Source organism: Gambusia affinis, linkage group LG04 (assembly GCF_019740435.1).
Source record: "Gambusia affinis linkage group LG04, SWU_Gaff_1.0, whole genome shotgun sequence".
Taxonomy (NCBI): Eukaryota; Metazoa; Chordata; class Actinopteri; order Cyprinodontiformes; family Poeciliidae; genus Gambusia; species Gambusia affinis.
The window spans coordinates 3230068-3249242 of NC_057871.1; the positions used below are offsets into that span (position 1 = coordinate 3230068).

Here is a 19175-nt window from a genome sequence, read left to right on the forward strand (position 1 = left end):
TTCTAACAAATGGTATTTCTGAAATGATTTTTATTTTCTAAATGTGAGATAAATGTGATTTTTTTTAAAAACTGGGAACATGAGGACTAAAAGCGCCTGCATACAGGCGACCTGCTCTATCGCTACGCCATGCTCTGCTGACGTCTGCTGATTTATTTTAAGGTACTACTCAAACACACAGCTTCCTTGTGTGACATTGTGGGAAAATAGAAAGAAGCTCACCAAGATATCAGGAAGAGAAATGTTGACCTTCACATCCTGAAGGTTCCACATTCATCTGTGCAAACTGAAACGCCGTACAGCGAGGAAGAAGCCATTACTCCGAAAGAAATGTATAAGGACAGATTTCTGTCAGTAATTACATAAAAAGATATGGAAACACTGTAAGTGCAACATTGTGGTTTTTTTTTGTCATTAGTGGAGAATTGAAAAAGGTTTGGAGCACATTTGTAATGCAGACACAGGTATCGGATCTTCTGAATGAAAAATGACCTCAAGCACACCAGAAGTGATTTAAATAAAACAAAGTTCTGGAGTAGATCTCCACTGCTATTTTCAAGCTACAACATTAAGCAAATTACAATTCTCAAACAGTGCAGAAACTCCTTCTTCTGGGCAATGATTGGCCAGAAATCAAGCTCAACGGGACAAATCCCAGACGAAGCACCGAAGGAAGATGAGAATCATGCAGAATTGTGCAGATAATCAATGGCCAGGCTAGATCTTTTGGGAAATAGAAGGAAGATATGTTTTGCTGATTTAATGTCATACATTAAGAAAAAAGGTTGGAGTCTTTTTTATGATGCTTGTAAGAGTCTAGTTTCAACAGTTTGGTGAGTATTAGAAGCCTGAATAGAGGAATAATCTGTTGATGTTCTTTTAGCTGAAACTTTTGACAGTTAAAACCCAAATATAATCCTGGTATTAATAATACCCAAGCTAGCAACAAAACCACTGCTGTCCATCAGAAGAAAGAACAAGATTATGTCAGGCCACAGAAACAACAGACAGAATGTTCCAGCAAGCATCGAGGATCCTGAGGCTCACGAGAACAACAACAGAAACAGGCTTTCAGGATGCAGTAAAGTTCTGTTCATACAGGACAAGAACAAAAAAAAAAAAAAAGTTTAGCTGAGTAAAAAAATTGCTGGCTGCAAAAATATTTCAGCTTCCTAATCTCCCAGTTGGATGTTTCTTTTGGCATATTTACACAATGACTGAACAGCAACAAAAGCAACTTTCTGTTGCTGAAAAAACAAAAGGAAACTCTACATCCTAAGAGGTCTGTTAGTGGAAATGTGTCTATCTCATTGGTCATGTCTGTTGTCTTTGCTGCCAGATAAATTCTCTGCAAATCAAAAGGACAGAAAAACTGTAGAAAGTATGGAGACGGTTCTCTTGGTATATTTAGAAACAACCTGTTGAATTAATGTCTCGTTTGTCTTAAATTCTTTCGTTTCGCTAATAGAGCTCAATTCTACATGAAGCATCCTGTGTTCTGTAAAATCAAAAAATGTAATATAATGTTACACTTTAAAACGTGTAATAAACGTCACGCTGTTATATCCTGTCCAACTAACCACTGAGGGCATCTGGTGTGTTGAGCGCTAATATTATCAGAATGTATTAGCCTTTGTAAATAGACAGTAGGTTACTGTTTAACCTTTCGCTACTTTCGTTACTGCTGAACGCTTCTAAATAAACAGTAACCTATTGTTTATTTAGAAGCGTTCATGTAGTAGAAAGGTTAGATTTCTACTATATACACTATTTCCAAACTGTTGTGTAAAACAAAGTGCATCATAAAGACTTTATCTTATTTGTTGCCAGCATTTTATTTTATTAGAAAGCAAAACTTGTATTCCCTTATTTATATTATTTGGAGTCAATAACATAAAATTATGACAAATTTGTATTTGTAAAAATGAACAGTAAGCCAGTTACAACACATATACAGTTTACAGTCAACTTAATAAAAAATGAAGCAATTTTAAATAGACATCTTAAAAGAATATAAATATAAAAGTGACATGAATAACGATTCATCTATCCATCTATTTGTCTGTAACATATAAATGTGCTAAAGGTTAAAGAAAACGTTTATTTAATCAGCACATAAATTAAAAAAAGGGATATATATGTGTGTGGGTGTGTGCGCGTGTGTGTGTGTGTGTCCATTGTAAAGCTGAGACAGCTAAAAAACATTTTGAGCATCAGAAAGGTGAATGTTGTTGGACAGGTGACTTCCACATAAAAGTACTTTGCATTTAAACATGCACACACACACACACACACGTGAACACACACACACACACACACACTCAGGATAAGGTTATGCATTGCCACCAGGGCCAAGATAAAAATAAGCATATGAATAAAAAGTGCTCTTGCTTTCAAAGCAACATGTTTGACAAATTCCTTTCTGGATGTCAATAATTGTACCCCGATAACATAAATACAAGTTCAACAATAAAACGGTTTGCGTATTCATTCCTGTTCGTAAGTGTCGATATTTCTTTCCTGAATATCACAAAATGAGGTTTTATTTACAGTACACTCCGCGCCACGAGTCCTTAGGAGTCAACTTTGCCGTACGTCCCGTCTGGAGGTCGGTAGCATTTGGGGAAGGCCATCAGCTGCAACATGTTGAAGGCGTATTTCCTGCATCTAATATTCTTTTGAACGTTCTCAATCCGACATCCTTCTCTGATGACGAAATGATGAAGTGGAAATGGGAGAAAGAAAAGAAAAAGAACAAAAAAAGAAAACATGAACAATGGTTTTAATTATGACAAAGAGCTTGATGGGAATAATGTTAAATAAAATTAAAATATTTCTGTTGTTTTTTAGGACACCATTTATTATTAAGTTATTATTTTTTTTACAAGCACAGTTATTTCATTTAAAGAGTTTTATGTGGTGAAATAATTAAAAAGTTTTTCGAGCTAAAAATGTGAAAATTGTGCTTTTGCCTTTAGAAATCATTTAATTCGTAAAGTGTTTGTCTGTGTAAGTTGATCGCAGTATTTAATGAGCCTAACAGACATTTTAAGTGCAATTAAGTTGCTTATCGGTTGCTACAGTTAATGATCCACAGGTTATGATTCATTAGCATCCAGTATCTACATGAGTCATGTACGTGACGGAGCTCCATGCTCAGTAAATTTCATTTCTTCATGTTTAGACCCATAAAGAAAATATGTGATTTGCTTATGCATCACAATCAGGGCTAATAGGAGATGAGAGGGAAACAAAAACACTTTCCAAGCAAACTGGATGAGCATCAACACAGTATTTTCAATAAAAACACTATTTGTGCAACATAAGTGTTTTTATGTTTCTACAAATAGAAGCCACATAAAATATCAGCAATTCTGAACATTTTTGTTCAGAGAAGAGATAAAGTTAAAATTATTTGTAATTCTGGCAGATTTTTCCATTTAACCTAAAGTCAACAAACCTTTTTACAACTTCTTTTTTGATGTAAAGGTAAATGGTTTTTCTTTTTAACAGCACTTTTCTTTATATTGTAAACATTTTTTACTTTCATATTAAGTACATTTCTGATAGCAAATGAGACAGTAACTTTTAAAAAAGATAAAATGACAGAGAAGACGTATCAATCTGAAAAACAACATTTTGATCTGTTATTTATTTAGTGACATTACAGTAATTGTGAAACTGTTTTCTTCTTCCTCAGGTATCAGAACAAACTTCCAGAAAACTGCAAAACAGCTGAAACACTGAGATCCTTTAAGTCGAGTCTAAAACCCCAGATGAACATTGACCAAGATATCTGATGTGTGTTGATGATCTGGATGATGACATTTGACAGCATCTAAAGTTTATGGCTTATTTCATAATAAGTGGCTATTTTTATGATTTAATGCACTTTGAACTGCCTAGTTGCTGAAATGTGCAACGCAAACTTGACTTGACTTCAGGTATTTTGACAATTATATTTTGCTTTCTGTATTTGGATTGTGCAGGAGGAATAGTGAGCTTCACTAAACCAAACCTTTGAGACGTGCAGTCATGGTAAAGAATAGGCTGCTGTGTTGAACAGCATCATGTCTGCTTGATTCTGCAGAATGAGCCGTCTGTGTTTCCTTCGAAGGTTTCTGATTTCCATTATGGGAGCAGAAAAATGCAGCTGCTAAGAAACGGTGAAAGTGAAAAACCTGCAGCCAAAGCAAATGTTCTTAGCTCAAATAAGACATTATGTAGGTATATTTCTAACAGTCATTGTTTTTGTTGTGTAAAGCAGAGAGGACTGTGGAGTGGAACTGTCTTTCAGGAGTTGGACTTTGACCCATTATGTAAATTCCCCAAATGTTTCAAGACATATGGGGAATTTTACACTTCCATATTTGTGGGAAAGGTTTGAGGACTGTTTCTCTTCTGAGAGGAAATGTTCATAAAGACCCAAATGAGGAGCTTGGTGAAACCCAACTGTCCTGAACTCAATCCAAGAAAGCAGACACATGATTCCTGTCCAGCAGTGGTGTGTCATCCTGCACATCTGGAAGAGTGATCACCATAAACACACCCCTAAATCTTATGGGAAGACTTGAGCTCCTGGATGAAATGCATGTGTTCAAAGGCAGATCATTTAACCAGTTTAGTGTCTTCACCATCATTATCACAATATGGATGAAAATAACTCGTATTAATGAGTCCTAGAGTCGGGTGTAAAGTTTGCCTTTTGTTGGATCTATGTGTAGTTTGAAATAATTTGTTGGTGTTAAATTTATTTTGACTTATTAATAATGATAAATATTTTATTCATTCTACTTTGAAAGCACTTTGAACTGGCTTGGTGCTGAAAAAACCCTCTTCTTCTACCAGCAGGGGAATTTGATTTGTGGTAGAAAACATCGTCACCAAAGTTGTGTACTTATCACATCTCTAGGGATTAAATAAAAAAATAAAAATTATTTTATTTTGAGTTCTCAGTAAAATGAGGCAGATGGTATCGTTTGAAGAAGTGAGCAATGGCGCCGGTTTTGTCAACGGTATTTTTTTTTTACCTGGCTGTCCATAAGTTCTTGGTAAATACTCTCCATATTTGGTAACGCTATACTTAATTAACTTGCTGTTGTCATGGTTTTTCTGAAGCATTTCCAAACCATCAGATGATACAGAAGGATAAATCACTTTCAATTAAAACCCAATCAAACATAAGCTATACAGATTACTTCACTCGTTGTTGAGTCTTTGTGTTGGTCAGGTCTGTTCATCAGTCACGTTTCAATTTCCTGGTTCATCTGGACATTTCCTTAAATCATTGCAATGTGTTAAAATCAAACTTTTACTATTTTTCATTTTAGGTTTTGTTCTGTTTAATAAATAGTTTTTTATACATCCCAACTGACGTTTTGTGAATACTTGCATCATTCAGAGTTATATATTTTTAAAGGATTTATTATTTTACATTTTCTGAGGGTGAAAACCCCCAAACTATTATTTTATTTATATTGTATTTAAAAATGTCATGTAGAAAAGTGTATATACTATTTTAATGATCAATGGAAAAATCTTTATTGGCACACCAATAATCAAATGGTTTGACGGTATTTTGATGATTTATTTTTACATTTATTTATTTTGCTGAACTCTACAATTAATTTAAAACTATAACAAGAAAGTCTTGCTGTTGTTGATGGTTTCAAGGTTTAGCACCTAGTCTAATGTTTTCAGGAGGAAAGAATAAGCTGGAGAAAAGTAGGAAAAGTTAGAAAACTGTAACCTAATCAGTGTTGACAGAAAATGCGAGAAATAAAAGAATGGAACCACTGTGGATGTTCTGCTTATTTTGTTTTTTTAGTTCTAACTAAACGAAAACACAAAGCAATTTATTTTTTGTTAACGAAAGTTGTCAAGTTAAATTTGGCTTCCCCAGTTCAATCCTGCACCCATTTATGCTAATTAGCCGTTCACAACAGTTCTTCAACAAAACCACAAAATCTCAGAAAATAAGCAGCAGAAAACAGAGGGACAGGCGCTCACAGGAATGATGTTGTTAGGATTTTATTGATATTTTGCAAGCAGAAAAACAAGACTTAAAATGAGCCACACAACCAGTAAGTGGGAGCTAACAAGCAGCAGGGCAATGGGATAAAAGTGTCGCGACGCTGGTTTGTTTTCCGTCACGGCACCGGCCTCGGGGTCCTCCCAGTGCCCAACGTCTCCCTGGGAAAGCCGACTGCAGAGACGCCCATCAGAGGGGAAACAGAACAGACAGACAGATCAAAACGCTGCAGGCCTGGTGCTGTCTGAGTGGACGCTCTGGCCCTAATTGATTGGTGGAGAGACTTGGCGCGCGGGCGCCAGAACACCCACTCAGACAGACAGCTATTAGCGCAGACTGATGGTTAGAAAAGCAGCAAGAGAGAAGCATTCTGTGACAGATGGAGCGGATGTGAGAATCATGCTCAACAAGACCTGAGCTGTGACCACGCTGCAAAAACACAAAGTCTCACCAAGTATTTCTGGTCTAGTTTCTACTGCAAATATCTTGGCACACTGGAAATAAGACAAACTAACTCACAAGTAACTTTTCAGCAAGATATAGGATATTTTTCTAAGTAAATAATTCCTTAATATTGATGAAAAAGGACTATTTCTATAGGCAGATAAAGGAAAATATGTCTTGTTATGAGTGCAATCATCTGCCAGTGAAAAGCAATTTTAAGGATTATTGACTTAAAATACCTTCTATGTGTTGCTGAAAAGTTACTTGTAGGTTAGATTTGTCTTATTTTAAATGTACTAAGATCTTTGCACTAGAAACCTCACCAAAAATACTTGGTAAGATTTTGTCTATTGCAGTTGATGTGATGATTGGACTGGACTGGGGGATGGATGAAGGAGGCATGCAGATTAAAATGTAGGAAAAAAATCAAACCTGAAACTCAAACCTGGTAATAAACTCTTGGACTGTCTGTATAATGAAGACCATTTCTTTTTTTCAATTTTTAACTACGTACATAAAATCTGCTACTGTTAAATTTTACTGAGCTGCAAAACACTGTGGTTGCTTAAATTCAACTTTGACCTGTAGCATAGAATCTCTGTTCGTTCACATAAACATTAATTTGTTCCACTGCCAGCAGAGCTAAAAGTTTATTTATTTATTTTTTTTATCCCAGAGCAAAACAACTTCCTATTCAGATAATCAGCACTGATTGTTTTCTCAAAGCTTAAGATGAAAAACTACGATTGTCAACAAAGAATAGAGACATTATCATCATGATTTTACCACTAAAAACCTTGTTTCTGGGATTTTTAACTGAGAAAAAAGAATGGGAGTTCGATCATCAGTCCTCCACAGAATGGGATGTCCGACCCGCCCACCTGGCTCCGACATGCTTATCTGTCCTAACTTGTAGTAAATCAAATCTATGACACATTATGGCGAAAGAGTGAGCTAAAACGGTCTGTTTTTTTTTTTACATTTTATTACATTGTAACTACAAAGTTCAATCTATTTTTTTCTCAGACTTTGTGTTGTAAACAAACACAAAGTAGTGAATAATTGTAAAGTAAAAGACAAATTAAAATCAAATAAAGGTGGCTACCAATATTCAATGACTATTCAAAATATTCAGAAACAATTTTCTAAATTTTTTTCTTGAAAAATATAAATCAATTAGATGTAGATCTTAATTTTAGCTATGCAGCTCTAAGATATGAATATCCTTTGACCTTTTTAAATCGTATCTGTCTGTATTTTTATGGCTGTCGTCTGGCTGGAGTTAGACCCTTTGTCCTAATTTCAAGTCTTTTACAACTCTAATAGGTTTCCTTCAGGATTGTCCTGTATTTAACTCCGTCAACCTTCCTATCGATTCAGACCCTCGGCTCTGTCCCAGATAAAGAAAAGCATCTGTACAGAATGATGCAGCCATCATGCTTCATGGCAGTAATGGTGCATTCAGGAAGATGTCCAGTGTTTATTTTGTGCATTTTGTCCACACTTTGTGTGCGTACGCCAAAAAATTCAGTTGTGGTCATATTTTACAGGAGAACGTTTCTCCACATGGCTGCATATTCCCACTACATGGTTTGTGGAAAACTAAAAATTTGATTTCATCCAGCGTTCTGTCAAAATGGAGTTACTAAGAGCTTCCTGGTTGCTTTTCTGATTAGTGCTGCATGGTGGGTTTGCATGTTGCCATATTTTTCTCAATATTTGGACAAGTTCTTTCTTATGATTCAGATGTTTTTAAAACCTGAACCTGCTTTAATGGTCTCCACAGCTTTCTCTTTAAATGCAATGAAAACCTTAAAAAAAAACAAAAACAAAAAAAAAAAAAAAACAACTGGATTTTTACTGAGACTAATGAAGGTAAATTGGGTTAATTTTATTTTGTGGTATCAGAGTAAAGGGGGCTGTTTACAATTGCACACCAAACTTTTCAGATTTCTGTTTGCACAGAATGTGACAGATATGTACGGCTTCACTTTCATTTCACAATAGTCCAAACAGTTTGTTGATTAATCATAAATTCCTGCCTTGATGTGATGAAAAGTGAAAAAGGGTGTGAAGCCTTTTAAAGGACACTGTGTATTGTTTCAAGCCTGATGTTATTACCTGTTGTGACGCAAAGCTTTATTTCCTGTGCTTTAAAAGTGAGCTGATATAAGTCACCGATAAAGAAACACACCTGCAGCTCACAGTGAACCAGTCCGTCCAGTCTGAATGCAGATGAAAATACAGCCCTCTTCTCCTTCCAAAACAAATTAAACTAATCCTGTCAGAAAAATTAAGAAATTAATCACACTTTTACTTATTTTTTTTCTAAATGAGTATCTGGATGGGCTGCAAACTAAAGCTCTAAAGTTTCTTTTCTTTTCTTATGAAACGTTCTTGGTCACTGGGTGCTATATTATCTTTGCTAGCCTACAGAGTGTATAAATGATTTACAGACGTGATAATGATTGACATGCCAGCCTCATATGGTGTGTCCAATAATAAACATAACACGTCTTTAATCATAATTGATGTTTTGGTTCCTTGATTCTTTTGATTCTTTCTTGCTTTCCTTTCTTAGGTTGTGGAAAGTTGTGACTTCTTGGTCATGCAGGAGAGATTAATGCTAAGTGCCTAAACAGAAAGCAGGAGGGTTTTTTCCTCTCGCTTCTCCTTTTGTCTCTCATCCAAAAGGTTTTTTCAGTCCTGATCATGGGCTAGGTCAATCAATTAGAGCTGTTAAGGTCAATGACAGGGTGGGTATTGATTTATTTAGTGTTCACCTGTGAAAAGCAAACGTGTGAGTTGTGTTAGTCATTTGCCTCTCGAGGTGAATAGTTGAAGAACCACCTTGAAAGATGAGTCAGGCAGCTCTGTAGGTGTTAGAAAGTTGCAACCTGAGGCCACCTCCTTTACATACTGTTGGTTTTTCAAGATGACTGTAGATTATCTTATTTCACTCCTTTCTCTTAAAACCTGTCTTCTCTGTGAAAAAGTTCACTTTACTGTCTTCCTTATCGTTCACTATTTTTCACAATTATGCAATTATTCTGTTTTTCATTTATCATTTCTTAGACACAGAGTGTCTTTTTAAGTCTGTAGATGCCTTAATGCAAGTCAAGTTATGGTATGCATATCTGTACTTTATCATCCCTTCTGTCCTGATAAAGAGCTGCTTAGCATGACGCTGCAGAATGCTAATCACTGACAGTTCATGTTCCAGTGGGCAGTGAGACTCAAAGTGCTGGTCTGTAAAGTCTTCAGTGCTGAGGCTTCAGTTTCTTTCAGTGTGTACTAGATAGTCCAAAAAAGGTAACCTGTTATCTTCAGTATCACACCAGCCCAGTTCAGTCTGCTTTAATTGAACTTAAATTTGTTTCCCTAGCAGTCTGGTTTGAATGGGGGGTATGAATATTCATATGACCAAAAAGAAAAAAGCAAACAAACAACCAAAAAAAAAAACCACTGATCCTCCTAGAAACCTTAGTTTCGGTTCGGTTAAATGAACTCCTGGACGGTTCGAATGCATATGTGAACGCCAAGCAGGCCAGAGACCGGTCCGAAAGCAGAAAGCAGACAGTAGAGCAGGGCATTCTGGGTAAATACAACCAAACCAAGCACACAAATCTAGCATTAGAGATCTATCAGGTGAGAAAAGCCGGTTGTTAGTTGAGGAGTTCAAAGATAACTCTTTGATTTTGGTGTGGAACCAGATATCTACATTTCTAAAACCGTTAGTAAATGTTGTAGTCATGTATTCACCTGCTTTCCTCTCTGTAGAGACCATCTAGTACAATGGGTGAAACTGGGAAGCCCTTGACATATCCATGCTTGTTTTTCAGTGTAATATTTCTTTCCATGTCTACACTGACAGTAACCAACTGACAAGTGACCTTAATCCCAAATCCAGACTACATTAAACGCCTTGTAGAAATTAGGAACCAGTTGGCATAGATATGACAAATATTATTGTTTTTGTTTTTGTGTCCTTCCATATCAAGTCCTGCGCTAAAAATCTTGGTACTTTTCTGCACCTATAACCTGGACAAGCAAATTATTTCACTAGTTAAAACCAGTTATTTTCATTTTCTTATTATAAATAATGCATCTTCTTTATGTGAGGCCTTAAGACTGTCCTCATTTACACCCTTTAGATAAATGCTGCTGGGTCTAAATAGGTCTGATAGGCTTGGTTGGTTCTCTTAAAGGCTCTTCACAGCCATTCGAAGGAGAGATCATATTACACCAGAACACTTGATTGTTTTAAACCAGTAATACACTAAACATTGAACAAATAATTAGTTCAAGCAGTTAAAAACCTTAATTGATTCAAACATAATTAGGACTTTAGAGTGCTGGGGAAGCTCACTTATCTTAATTATCCATCTGCTCTGTTGTAATCCACAGTGACCTGAAAGTTAAAACTTACATTTCCTACCCAAACATTACTGAACACAAACAAATTAAAATTCAAAGGGCAAGCTTCTTGCTTGTTAGTTCAGCCACTTGTTTATTGTCTGATCGCTGCAGAGTGCGCTCAATGAACTACAAAGTCCCCGCTTTGGTAATTACATTACACTGCTCCCCAACATTATGTTTCATTATCCGAGGTCAAGAAAATGGTCAGTTTGTTTTCAGCTGTTTTCAGAATCACTTTTTGGAGGCAAGAATTTCAGAAGCAATTTGACCTTCATGTTTAACTTTGCACCGAGTGTTTAGAATGATTATTGTTTGATCTTCACACAAAGGATTTGCATCTGGTTTGAAGTCCTCCTAAAGTCACGCATTCATAGGCAGAAGAGGATTGAGCCACTGTGGAGTTAATTTGTTGAAGAAAATCATCAGCAGGAATTTTCTAAAAATAAGCTGCAGATTTTGGTGCTGGACTGCAGTTCCAGAAAAGGGAAAGGAGGATTAATTCAGTTCCTTCAGTGCACAAGTTCTGCATACAACTAAATCTGCACCGCATAGCTGTCTTCATCCAAACTATAAAACTTTTGTGGCCACATCCTTAACAGTTCAGAATGTAAACAAATCCTTTTCCATCCGATATAATCCACACTTGCAAAAACTATTTCACTTTATGCACGTTTAGCTGAGAAACAAATAATAAAACAACAGACAATTTGGAGGAAAGACATTCTTACACTCCCTAGACTGGGAGTGAAAACATGAGGCTGTTGGCAAGAGTGGATGAACTCAGGGAATTATTATGTTTCCCTTACAACATGTAAGGGAAAGATGTTGTTCCAGATCTTTGCAAAGTTTTAACATTCCCTGCAGATTATGGAGTTAAATTGGGGGCATAAAGTTTGTTTCACACTTGCTTTTCAGTTTCAAATCTTTTTTTCTTTTGAACAAAATGCAGCTCCATAGGAAATGATCAGCACTTCATCATTTAGAGGACAGACTGATTAGTATAAAATAATATTTTAAGCTCTCCTTTTGAGTTTTTTATTTGACAACTTTAGGCTGAGATCAGCATTTAAAAAACCCAACATTTTTATTAACGTGGTGCACTGAATGTGTTTACGGGTCTAAGCCAAACTTTTGGTCTCCACTGATTGGATTTTGTGCTTTTAGAACTGTTGAAATCTCTTGTCGTGCCACCAGCCTGCAATCAGCAGGGTTGACCAAGTGTATATCACAGGTACTAGATATGTGCACTTCCCAGATTTTACTCAAACAGATTTACAGTTGAATCTTATCAGATCTGAGCAGACGTGGATGTTTACCCTGCTGGCGTCCACATATGGGAAAGGGAGCAGAGTCCCTGCAGGAGCCAACAGGAAGAAGCGCGGCTGACTTTGAATGTGTGAAGGATGGAGCAGATGGTGGAGGAAAAACATCTGATGGTGATAAGTTCTTAGGAGAAGGTGCAGAGGAGATGTTTTTGATGGATGTTGTGGGTGCAGGGAGTTACTTTAAATACAGATGCTGGCAATAACATTTCCACTTCAGGTTTATTGGATTATTCCTCCAACCAGCCAGGCTTCAAATCAAACCAGGTGATTATTTTGACTTTTAGAAACACCATGGAAGTAATTTAAAAAGTTGCAGATCTTCTCCTGCATCTTTTAGCTGTTACAGTACTGTGCAAAAGTTTTAAATCATATTTTATTTCCAGATATTTTGGTCTTTTAGATGATTTTGATCAATTGGTTAATAATCTCTTGACTACTTTTTCTGTAACTTACTTTGCAGTACTAGTACTTCTTAAGTATTTCCAACGTACATGCTTCTCCTCTTTTTGTTTATCTGCCACATATAAATGTTTCAGACACTAAAACAATTATTACTATCATAAAAATACAACATGAGGAAATACATAAAGCTGTTTTCTATATTTATATATTCATTTATTATTAAAAACAATTTATACCAAAGCGACCCTCTGAAACCTAACAACTGATTGTACATTGGTGGTAGAAACTGCAGTCAAGCAGCAATGAGTCTTTTACTGACCATAATGCTGCCACCACCACATTTGACTGTCAACATGTTTTTCTTTTTTTCAAAAACACTCTGCTAGTTTTTGAGACAGATGTAACAGGACACACACCTTCATGTTATTTCATCAACCTCTAGAGGAATTTAAAAGATACAGTTCAGTGTATTATGGTGATATGAAATGCTCCTATTTTTGCCTAAAATGTTTCATGTAAGGTAGTTTTGTTTTATTTCAAGTGTACTAAGATATTTGCACTGGAAACTAGACCAAAACTGCTTGGTAAAAAATTATGATTTTGCAAAGAAATTGATGAGGACCAAAGTTTACAAGAACGTCTGATTCACAAAAACAAAAGCTTTAGGGCTTTTCCACAGCACTGTAAGTGAAATACTAATGTTTTGTTTCCAGGAGCGTTTAGGAAACCTGAAACTGAAACTTGTTCTCTTGAAGTTCTGAAGGTTGGAGAGATTTTATCCAGTTTCAATGAGCTAACCCAACCTGCATGAGTGCCGCCCTGTACCTCGCTTGGAACCAGCTCTGGTAATACCTTGCACTCGGTGGGGTGGGAAAATCTTTTTTGACTTGAAACTCACCTCCGCATGCAGTCCAGAGCTCGGACGAAGAAGTCCTTGCTGAGCTGGTGTTCGTCCCTCAGTAGGGCGCACTGCTCTAATGTGACAGACATGGATGTTCGGTCTTTGGCACTTTTACAGCTGGTAAATCGGATTCCATTCAGCCTTCGGCAAATCTGGCAAGAGGTGGAGATGAAATTACATGGATCATTACAGCAGAAAATTATATTTTTTGTGTAATAGTAATTTCTCTTGGATGGATAAGTCCCGTTCCTGTGTTCATTTTGTCGATGTTACAACAAGTCCAGCAGTGGCAGAGTAACAAGGTCTGCTGATCATTTCTTACGTCAATGTCATGATGCTGTGTGGACTTGTTTCTCTCAGCACAGACTAAAACATTTTTGTTATGTCAAGTCTTAGGTTTGAAGCCATTTAAATAAATTCCAGACAGCGCTGGGTTGATTGATGTTTAGTTTGTTCCCTGCCTGTCGGTTGACTGAATGAAGGTGCTGCACTTTTATCTTGAATAAAAAATCTAATTTACATTTTTGGACACATTTTGGTCATTAAAAATAAAGACACAGACAGGGGAAATTAAAGAAGCGCCACCCATAACTCGTAAGGCCTCTGTCCACAAGCTTAACTTCAACCAGTTCTGGCTCAATCTGCTCCAGACAGATTTGGGATTTTATGGTGTTCCATATTTTTAGCAACCCTGCAAGAGTCACATCTCTTGGAAGAACAGGGATCCAATGAAGGAGCAAGAAACTGTGCAGTTGTAGTAAATATCCTCTCAGAGTTTACCAGAACTACAGAGTAGTTTGTTGTGATGTTTATATTATTCTTTGTTTGGGTTTTCCTGTTCAATAAAGTTAATGTGTGGATACTGCTGTACATCTTTTAGCTGCATAAATCCAAAGGTTGAACATGTTTAAAAAAACAGTGCAGCAATATACATGTAGGTAGATTTGTACCAGGGGAGAAACTGCAGGTCTATAAAAAGCTTGACCTGCCGATTCTGATTTTGGTCAATACCAATTTGTCTGAAATATCGCTTAATATAGCAAGAAAGTCATTGAATTTGAAACAGTGGAGTATCTTAATAAAATTAACTTGGGCAGCAACAGTTTTCTCCTGCGTTAACCTTCACCATGAAGCTCCAGACCAGCAAATGGCCATAAATCCTTATTTTATAAGACGGTCACAGGTGAGGATGATCAGTTAACCAAGTGAACATAACTAGCACCATCTGGCTGCTACTTTCACTCCTTTACTTTGATGGAAACAACAAGATATTCTTTATATACTGCAGAAACACAAAAAGTGCATTTCAAATACACTTGCAATAAGGCAAAACTAATTTACAACAAACATTTTAGCAAGAGACAGGCGATTGTTTTACATAAATAATCCTTAAAATTGAGTTTCACTGTCAGATTATTTTAATTATAATATGGGATAAAATATCATGTTCTAAGTGCAATAATCTCCAAGTGGAAAAACAACTTTTTAAATCAGCATTAATAAATTATTGACTGAAAACAAGCTTCTATATCTTAATTTGGTCTTATTTCAAGTGCGTGAAGACATTTGAACTAGAAATTAGATAAAAAATAATTAAAAAATGTTGTGGTTTTGCAGCAAATCTTATACAATCAACAGTACAATAAAAAAAAAATAAAAATAGAGTACACGCTGTTTTTAACATTCCAGCTTACTTTTAAAATATGCCCCAACACTTAGAAGACTGAACCTGATCAGTCTTTATATTGAGAGGACAAAGCCAACTCATGATCAACAAGTCAAAGGAGGATTGTGGAAACAGTGACAGCGTGAGATTGATGTGAGATTAAGAGATAACACTGCCAATGAAGCATTCACTGCAGGCTGCGGCCTGCGCTTCTCACTCACTTCTCACACAACATGACTTCAATGACTTTAATATACGTATCATGAGGACACACTTAGCAGTCCACTAGCACAAGCTAAATATTGCTATATAATGAAGGTCAGAATCCATACCGTCTTCTCTTCCAAAGTCAATCAATCTTGCTCGGATTGTTGATTGTCTTTGGCTCAGTGCCCTTTTAAAAAGGGAATAAATCAAGTGTAGCATAAGATTTGCATTTTTGCCAAAAAAAAGCCTCTGAAATCTGTCATACGGTTGAGAGAAAACTTCCTTGACAGCAAGAGAAAGTTTGAATAATAACCAAACTCACAGTTCCAGCGATCCACAGTATTTCAACGTTCTTCCTCTTCTTTGTGACTACATTCTGGCCCAGCGTTTCAAGTAATTCCTTTATGTCAGTCTGTGTCTGAAAACATGGTAGACCTGTTTGTAGCAAAACAAAACACAGTGTTAGAGTTAAGAAAGCTCAGAACGAGAGGATGCATTCTGATAAAACGGCTAAATCCATTTCAAGTCTTATGTTTTAGTCTCTTTAGAGAAGTTTCATTAAACAGTTACAGAGACCTTTGACCAAATTATTGCTCATTAAACTTTGTAAGTAAACTAAAGAAGGGATTAATAACACTGCAAAAACATGAAGTCTCAGTATTTCTGTCTTGTTTCTAGTGCAAATATCTTAGTGCACTTGAAATAAGACAAAACTAACTTACAAGTAGCTTTTTATCAAAATATAGGAGCTTGTTTTAAGTCACGACTCCTTTATATTGACAAAAACGTACTAGTTTCATTGGCAGATTGTTTCACTAAAAATACATTTTTCTGTGTTATCAGTGAAATAATCAGCCAGTGGAACTATCACTTCTTCATCAACATTAGCAATTATTGACTCTAAACAACCTCCTTTATATGGATGGAAAGTTACTTGTAAGTCGGTTTTGTCATATTTCAAATGTACTAAGATATTTGGTAAAATTGTGTGCTTTGCAGTGTGTGAAGCACTCTAAACATGTATGCCTGCTGTTTCCAGCTTCTTGTAATAAATATTAATTCCATGCAGTCAGAAAAGGTTTCAGATCTTTGACACCAGCTGTTTTACTGCTGGATATTGACTTGAAACACACAGTGAATCTGAATATCTTTAAATTTGTGCTTATAGTTTGAAAAATGTGGCAAAACATACGAGTTGTCCCTTACATTCTAGTGGCACCTTTTCTCTTAACGTCTTATAATAAGCTTCTAAAATCTCAAAGTTCTTCTGGTTTATTCTTTCTTGTAGAGAGATATCGCCGAACCTGTGGGAACCAGAAAAAAAAATATTGACAGAATTCAAGTTCCTCGACTTAAAAAATACTTCAGATTTCTTTTAAACATGGTTGTGTGGAGACACTAAGAGGAGACAATATCTATCTAGTGGCAGATGAAAATGTCTTTTCTATTAAATTATTATTTCCCAGAGGATGGAACTACATGCCGGGTAAAGTGGGGATTTTTCCGACCTCAAAATAAATTCAGTCTGGAAATGCAACAATTTTTAGAAAGTTAAATGTGACTAAACATCCACGTATTTTGAAAACAAGCCTCTAGTTAATGTGACTGTAGTTTAGAAGTTTATAAAGCGGTATTGACATTAACTGTTTTTCAGACAGTTCACATCTCTCGGTCATGGCCACACTTTGACAAGCTGTCAAAGGAAAACCGTTCTGCTGGTAAAACGCTACCTGCGCTTCCACTCCCCATAAAATTACACAAATTAGAATTATAAAAATACATTCACTTAATGGAAACATGACAATCCAGAAAAAAAATCTTGCTTTTCGAAAAACGTTTTTTATTGAAAAACGTGATTGATTTTTAATGTCATCACGGGAACAAGCTTTAATTACATTGCTTATTCAATGGAAACAGCACAATTGCAAAATTGTGATTTATCGACATTAGCAGAATATCAAAAATGTTTGTAATGGAAACACAGATAGTGACTGCTTGTTACCTCTCCAAGAAACCCCACTTCAAAAACATTCAAGGCTTTAAATATCAGTGATTTAAACCGGTAAGATATGCACTGAGGAAAACAATGACACCAATCTACATAATAATATCTAGGTAGTTTTATTTTTCAAGGGAATTGAAGATAAATTATCAGCAGCTGTGAATATAAATGTAAGATTCTCTGAATAAAAACACCACAGACACTATGAATCACTTGTAAAACGTCTGATATAGATTGCACTAGTTTGCATATTGATTAAAGGTATGTGTGTGTGTGTGTGTGTGTGTGTGTGTGTGTGTGTGTGTGCGCGTGTGTGTGTGTGTGTTTAAGGGAGAAAGAGTAGCTGCAGTACCTCTCAGCTATAGTTTGTTGCTCATTGATGCCAACATTAAACAGAACGGGAAAAACTCGCAGAGGCCTGCCCTCCTGGATCTCTTCTGGCAAGGTCTGAAAAATCACTTGTGGTAATGGCACTTCGACAGTGAAGTGGTCTCTAAATACAATGAGAGAGAGAGAGAAAAGATCATTTAGGAGAAATTCAATATGTTCTGCAGTTCTGATGGACATAACTGCAGGTAAATGTGATACCTGCAGTTCTGACAGGTATCACATTTACTCAGGTAAATGTGATACCTGAGTAAGGAGTGGGCAAGAGCTGGAATAGAAACGGATGGTGTTCGTGCTTCAGAGGCAGACATGAGTGTAACTGTGTGAAACCGCCGTCAGCACTCTGAATATGCAGCCAAGCAGCTGCGGCATTATAAAGCTACTTCTCTCCAATGTGGATTAAAGTTCACATAGCTCAGAAGTGAAAATGACTTCCTCATTACTGCCAGTAGCCGACTGCTGAGTGACTTTCTTCCTTTTCCAGCTCTCATGCAGATTTTCTTGCCCTAAACATCTCATCTGTTAAGCTGCTGTAAGTCGCTACTATGCAGTTTTTTCCCCCCATTTTTACTGATTATCCCTTGAGCCGTCGAGTTATATGAAAAAAATAGCCTCTTATATGTAAAATACCCAGTAGAGGTTTTACCTTAATACCCATTTTTACATTAAATGTTGTTCCTGTCAGAATCCTGTGTTATGTTATGTTTATTATTAATTTCTTATGTTTAGTTATTATTTGTTACAGTTAGATTTGCCTTTCTCCTCTCTTTCACTCGCTCCTTGCTGGTTCTTTCTGTTGTTCTCCGGTTCTTCTCTTCTGTCTCCCTTTTGATTTTGTATTTTGTTGGATTTCTTTGATTAAATCTTTATTTCATAATAGACATCTAGAATCTGCTTGCATTTGGTCCAACCTTATTCCCATGACATGACGGGTCCAGTACTTCAACATTTATTTATTAAGGTAAAACATGATTTGAAATGATGAGGTCAAATTTCTATATATAAATTTTAATTATTTCAACATAATCTTGTAAAATGGAAAAAGTGAAAAAAATCAAACTACAAAAAGATAATTTACACATAAAGTGCAGCTGAGTTTTGTGAAACTAAAGGGGTGAGAAGGATGATTTTATCTGCATTAAACAAAAACAGGCTCAGGGAAGTAGACATAACACAGTTTATAACAATCGCTGACTGCAGCTGTTGTTTGTGAGCATAAAGTTGACCAGATAAAAACGTACTTATGCATTCGTCATCGTCATCAGTAGAAAATGCCTGAGGGTTGATGCCTGACATCTACATATCACATACTATAATTAGCTCCTAATGTTTTTTACTTCTACTGCACAGAAAAGTGAAGGAAAGAACATTTGACTGCATAACAGTTTTTT

The 19175-nt window shown here is 36.2% G+C and overlaps 1 protein-coding gene across 8 annotated transcripts in view; it reads right to left on the reverse strand.

The window, feature by feature from the left end:
* Window positions 1–1810: 1810 nt before the first annotated feature.
* The window catches only part of inpp4b (inositol polyphosphate-4-phosphatase type II B), a 193642-nt gene continuing 176277 nt past the window's right edge, over window positions 1811–19175 (reverse strand). For 7 of the 8 annotated variants that reach the window (XM_044113422.1, XM_044113428.1, XM_044113427.1 and 4 more), the window contains 5 exons: window positions 17750–17890; window positions 16602–16699; window positions 15718–15830; window positions 13520–13674; window positions 6015–6205 (listed from right to left, as the gene is read on the reverse strand). In XM_044113422.1, the coding sequence (XP_043969357.1) occupies window positions 6031–6205; window positions 13520–13674; window positions 15718–15830; window positions 16602–16699; window positions 17750–17890 (682 nt within the window). In that variant the 3' untranslated portion in view covers window positions 6015–6030. Of the gene's footprint in view, window positions 2707–6014; window positions 6206–13519; window positions 13675–15717; window positions 15831–16601; window positions 16700–17749; window positions 17891–19175 lie in introns of those variants that run through there. The other variant, XM_044113421.1, reaches the window with a different exon arrangement.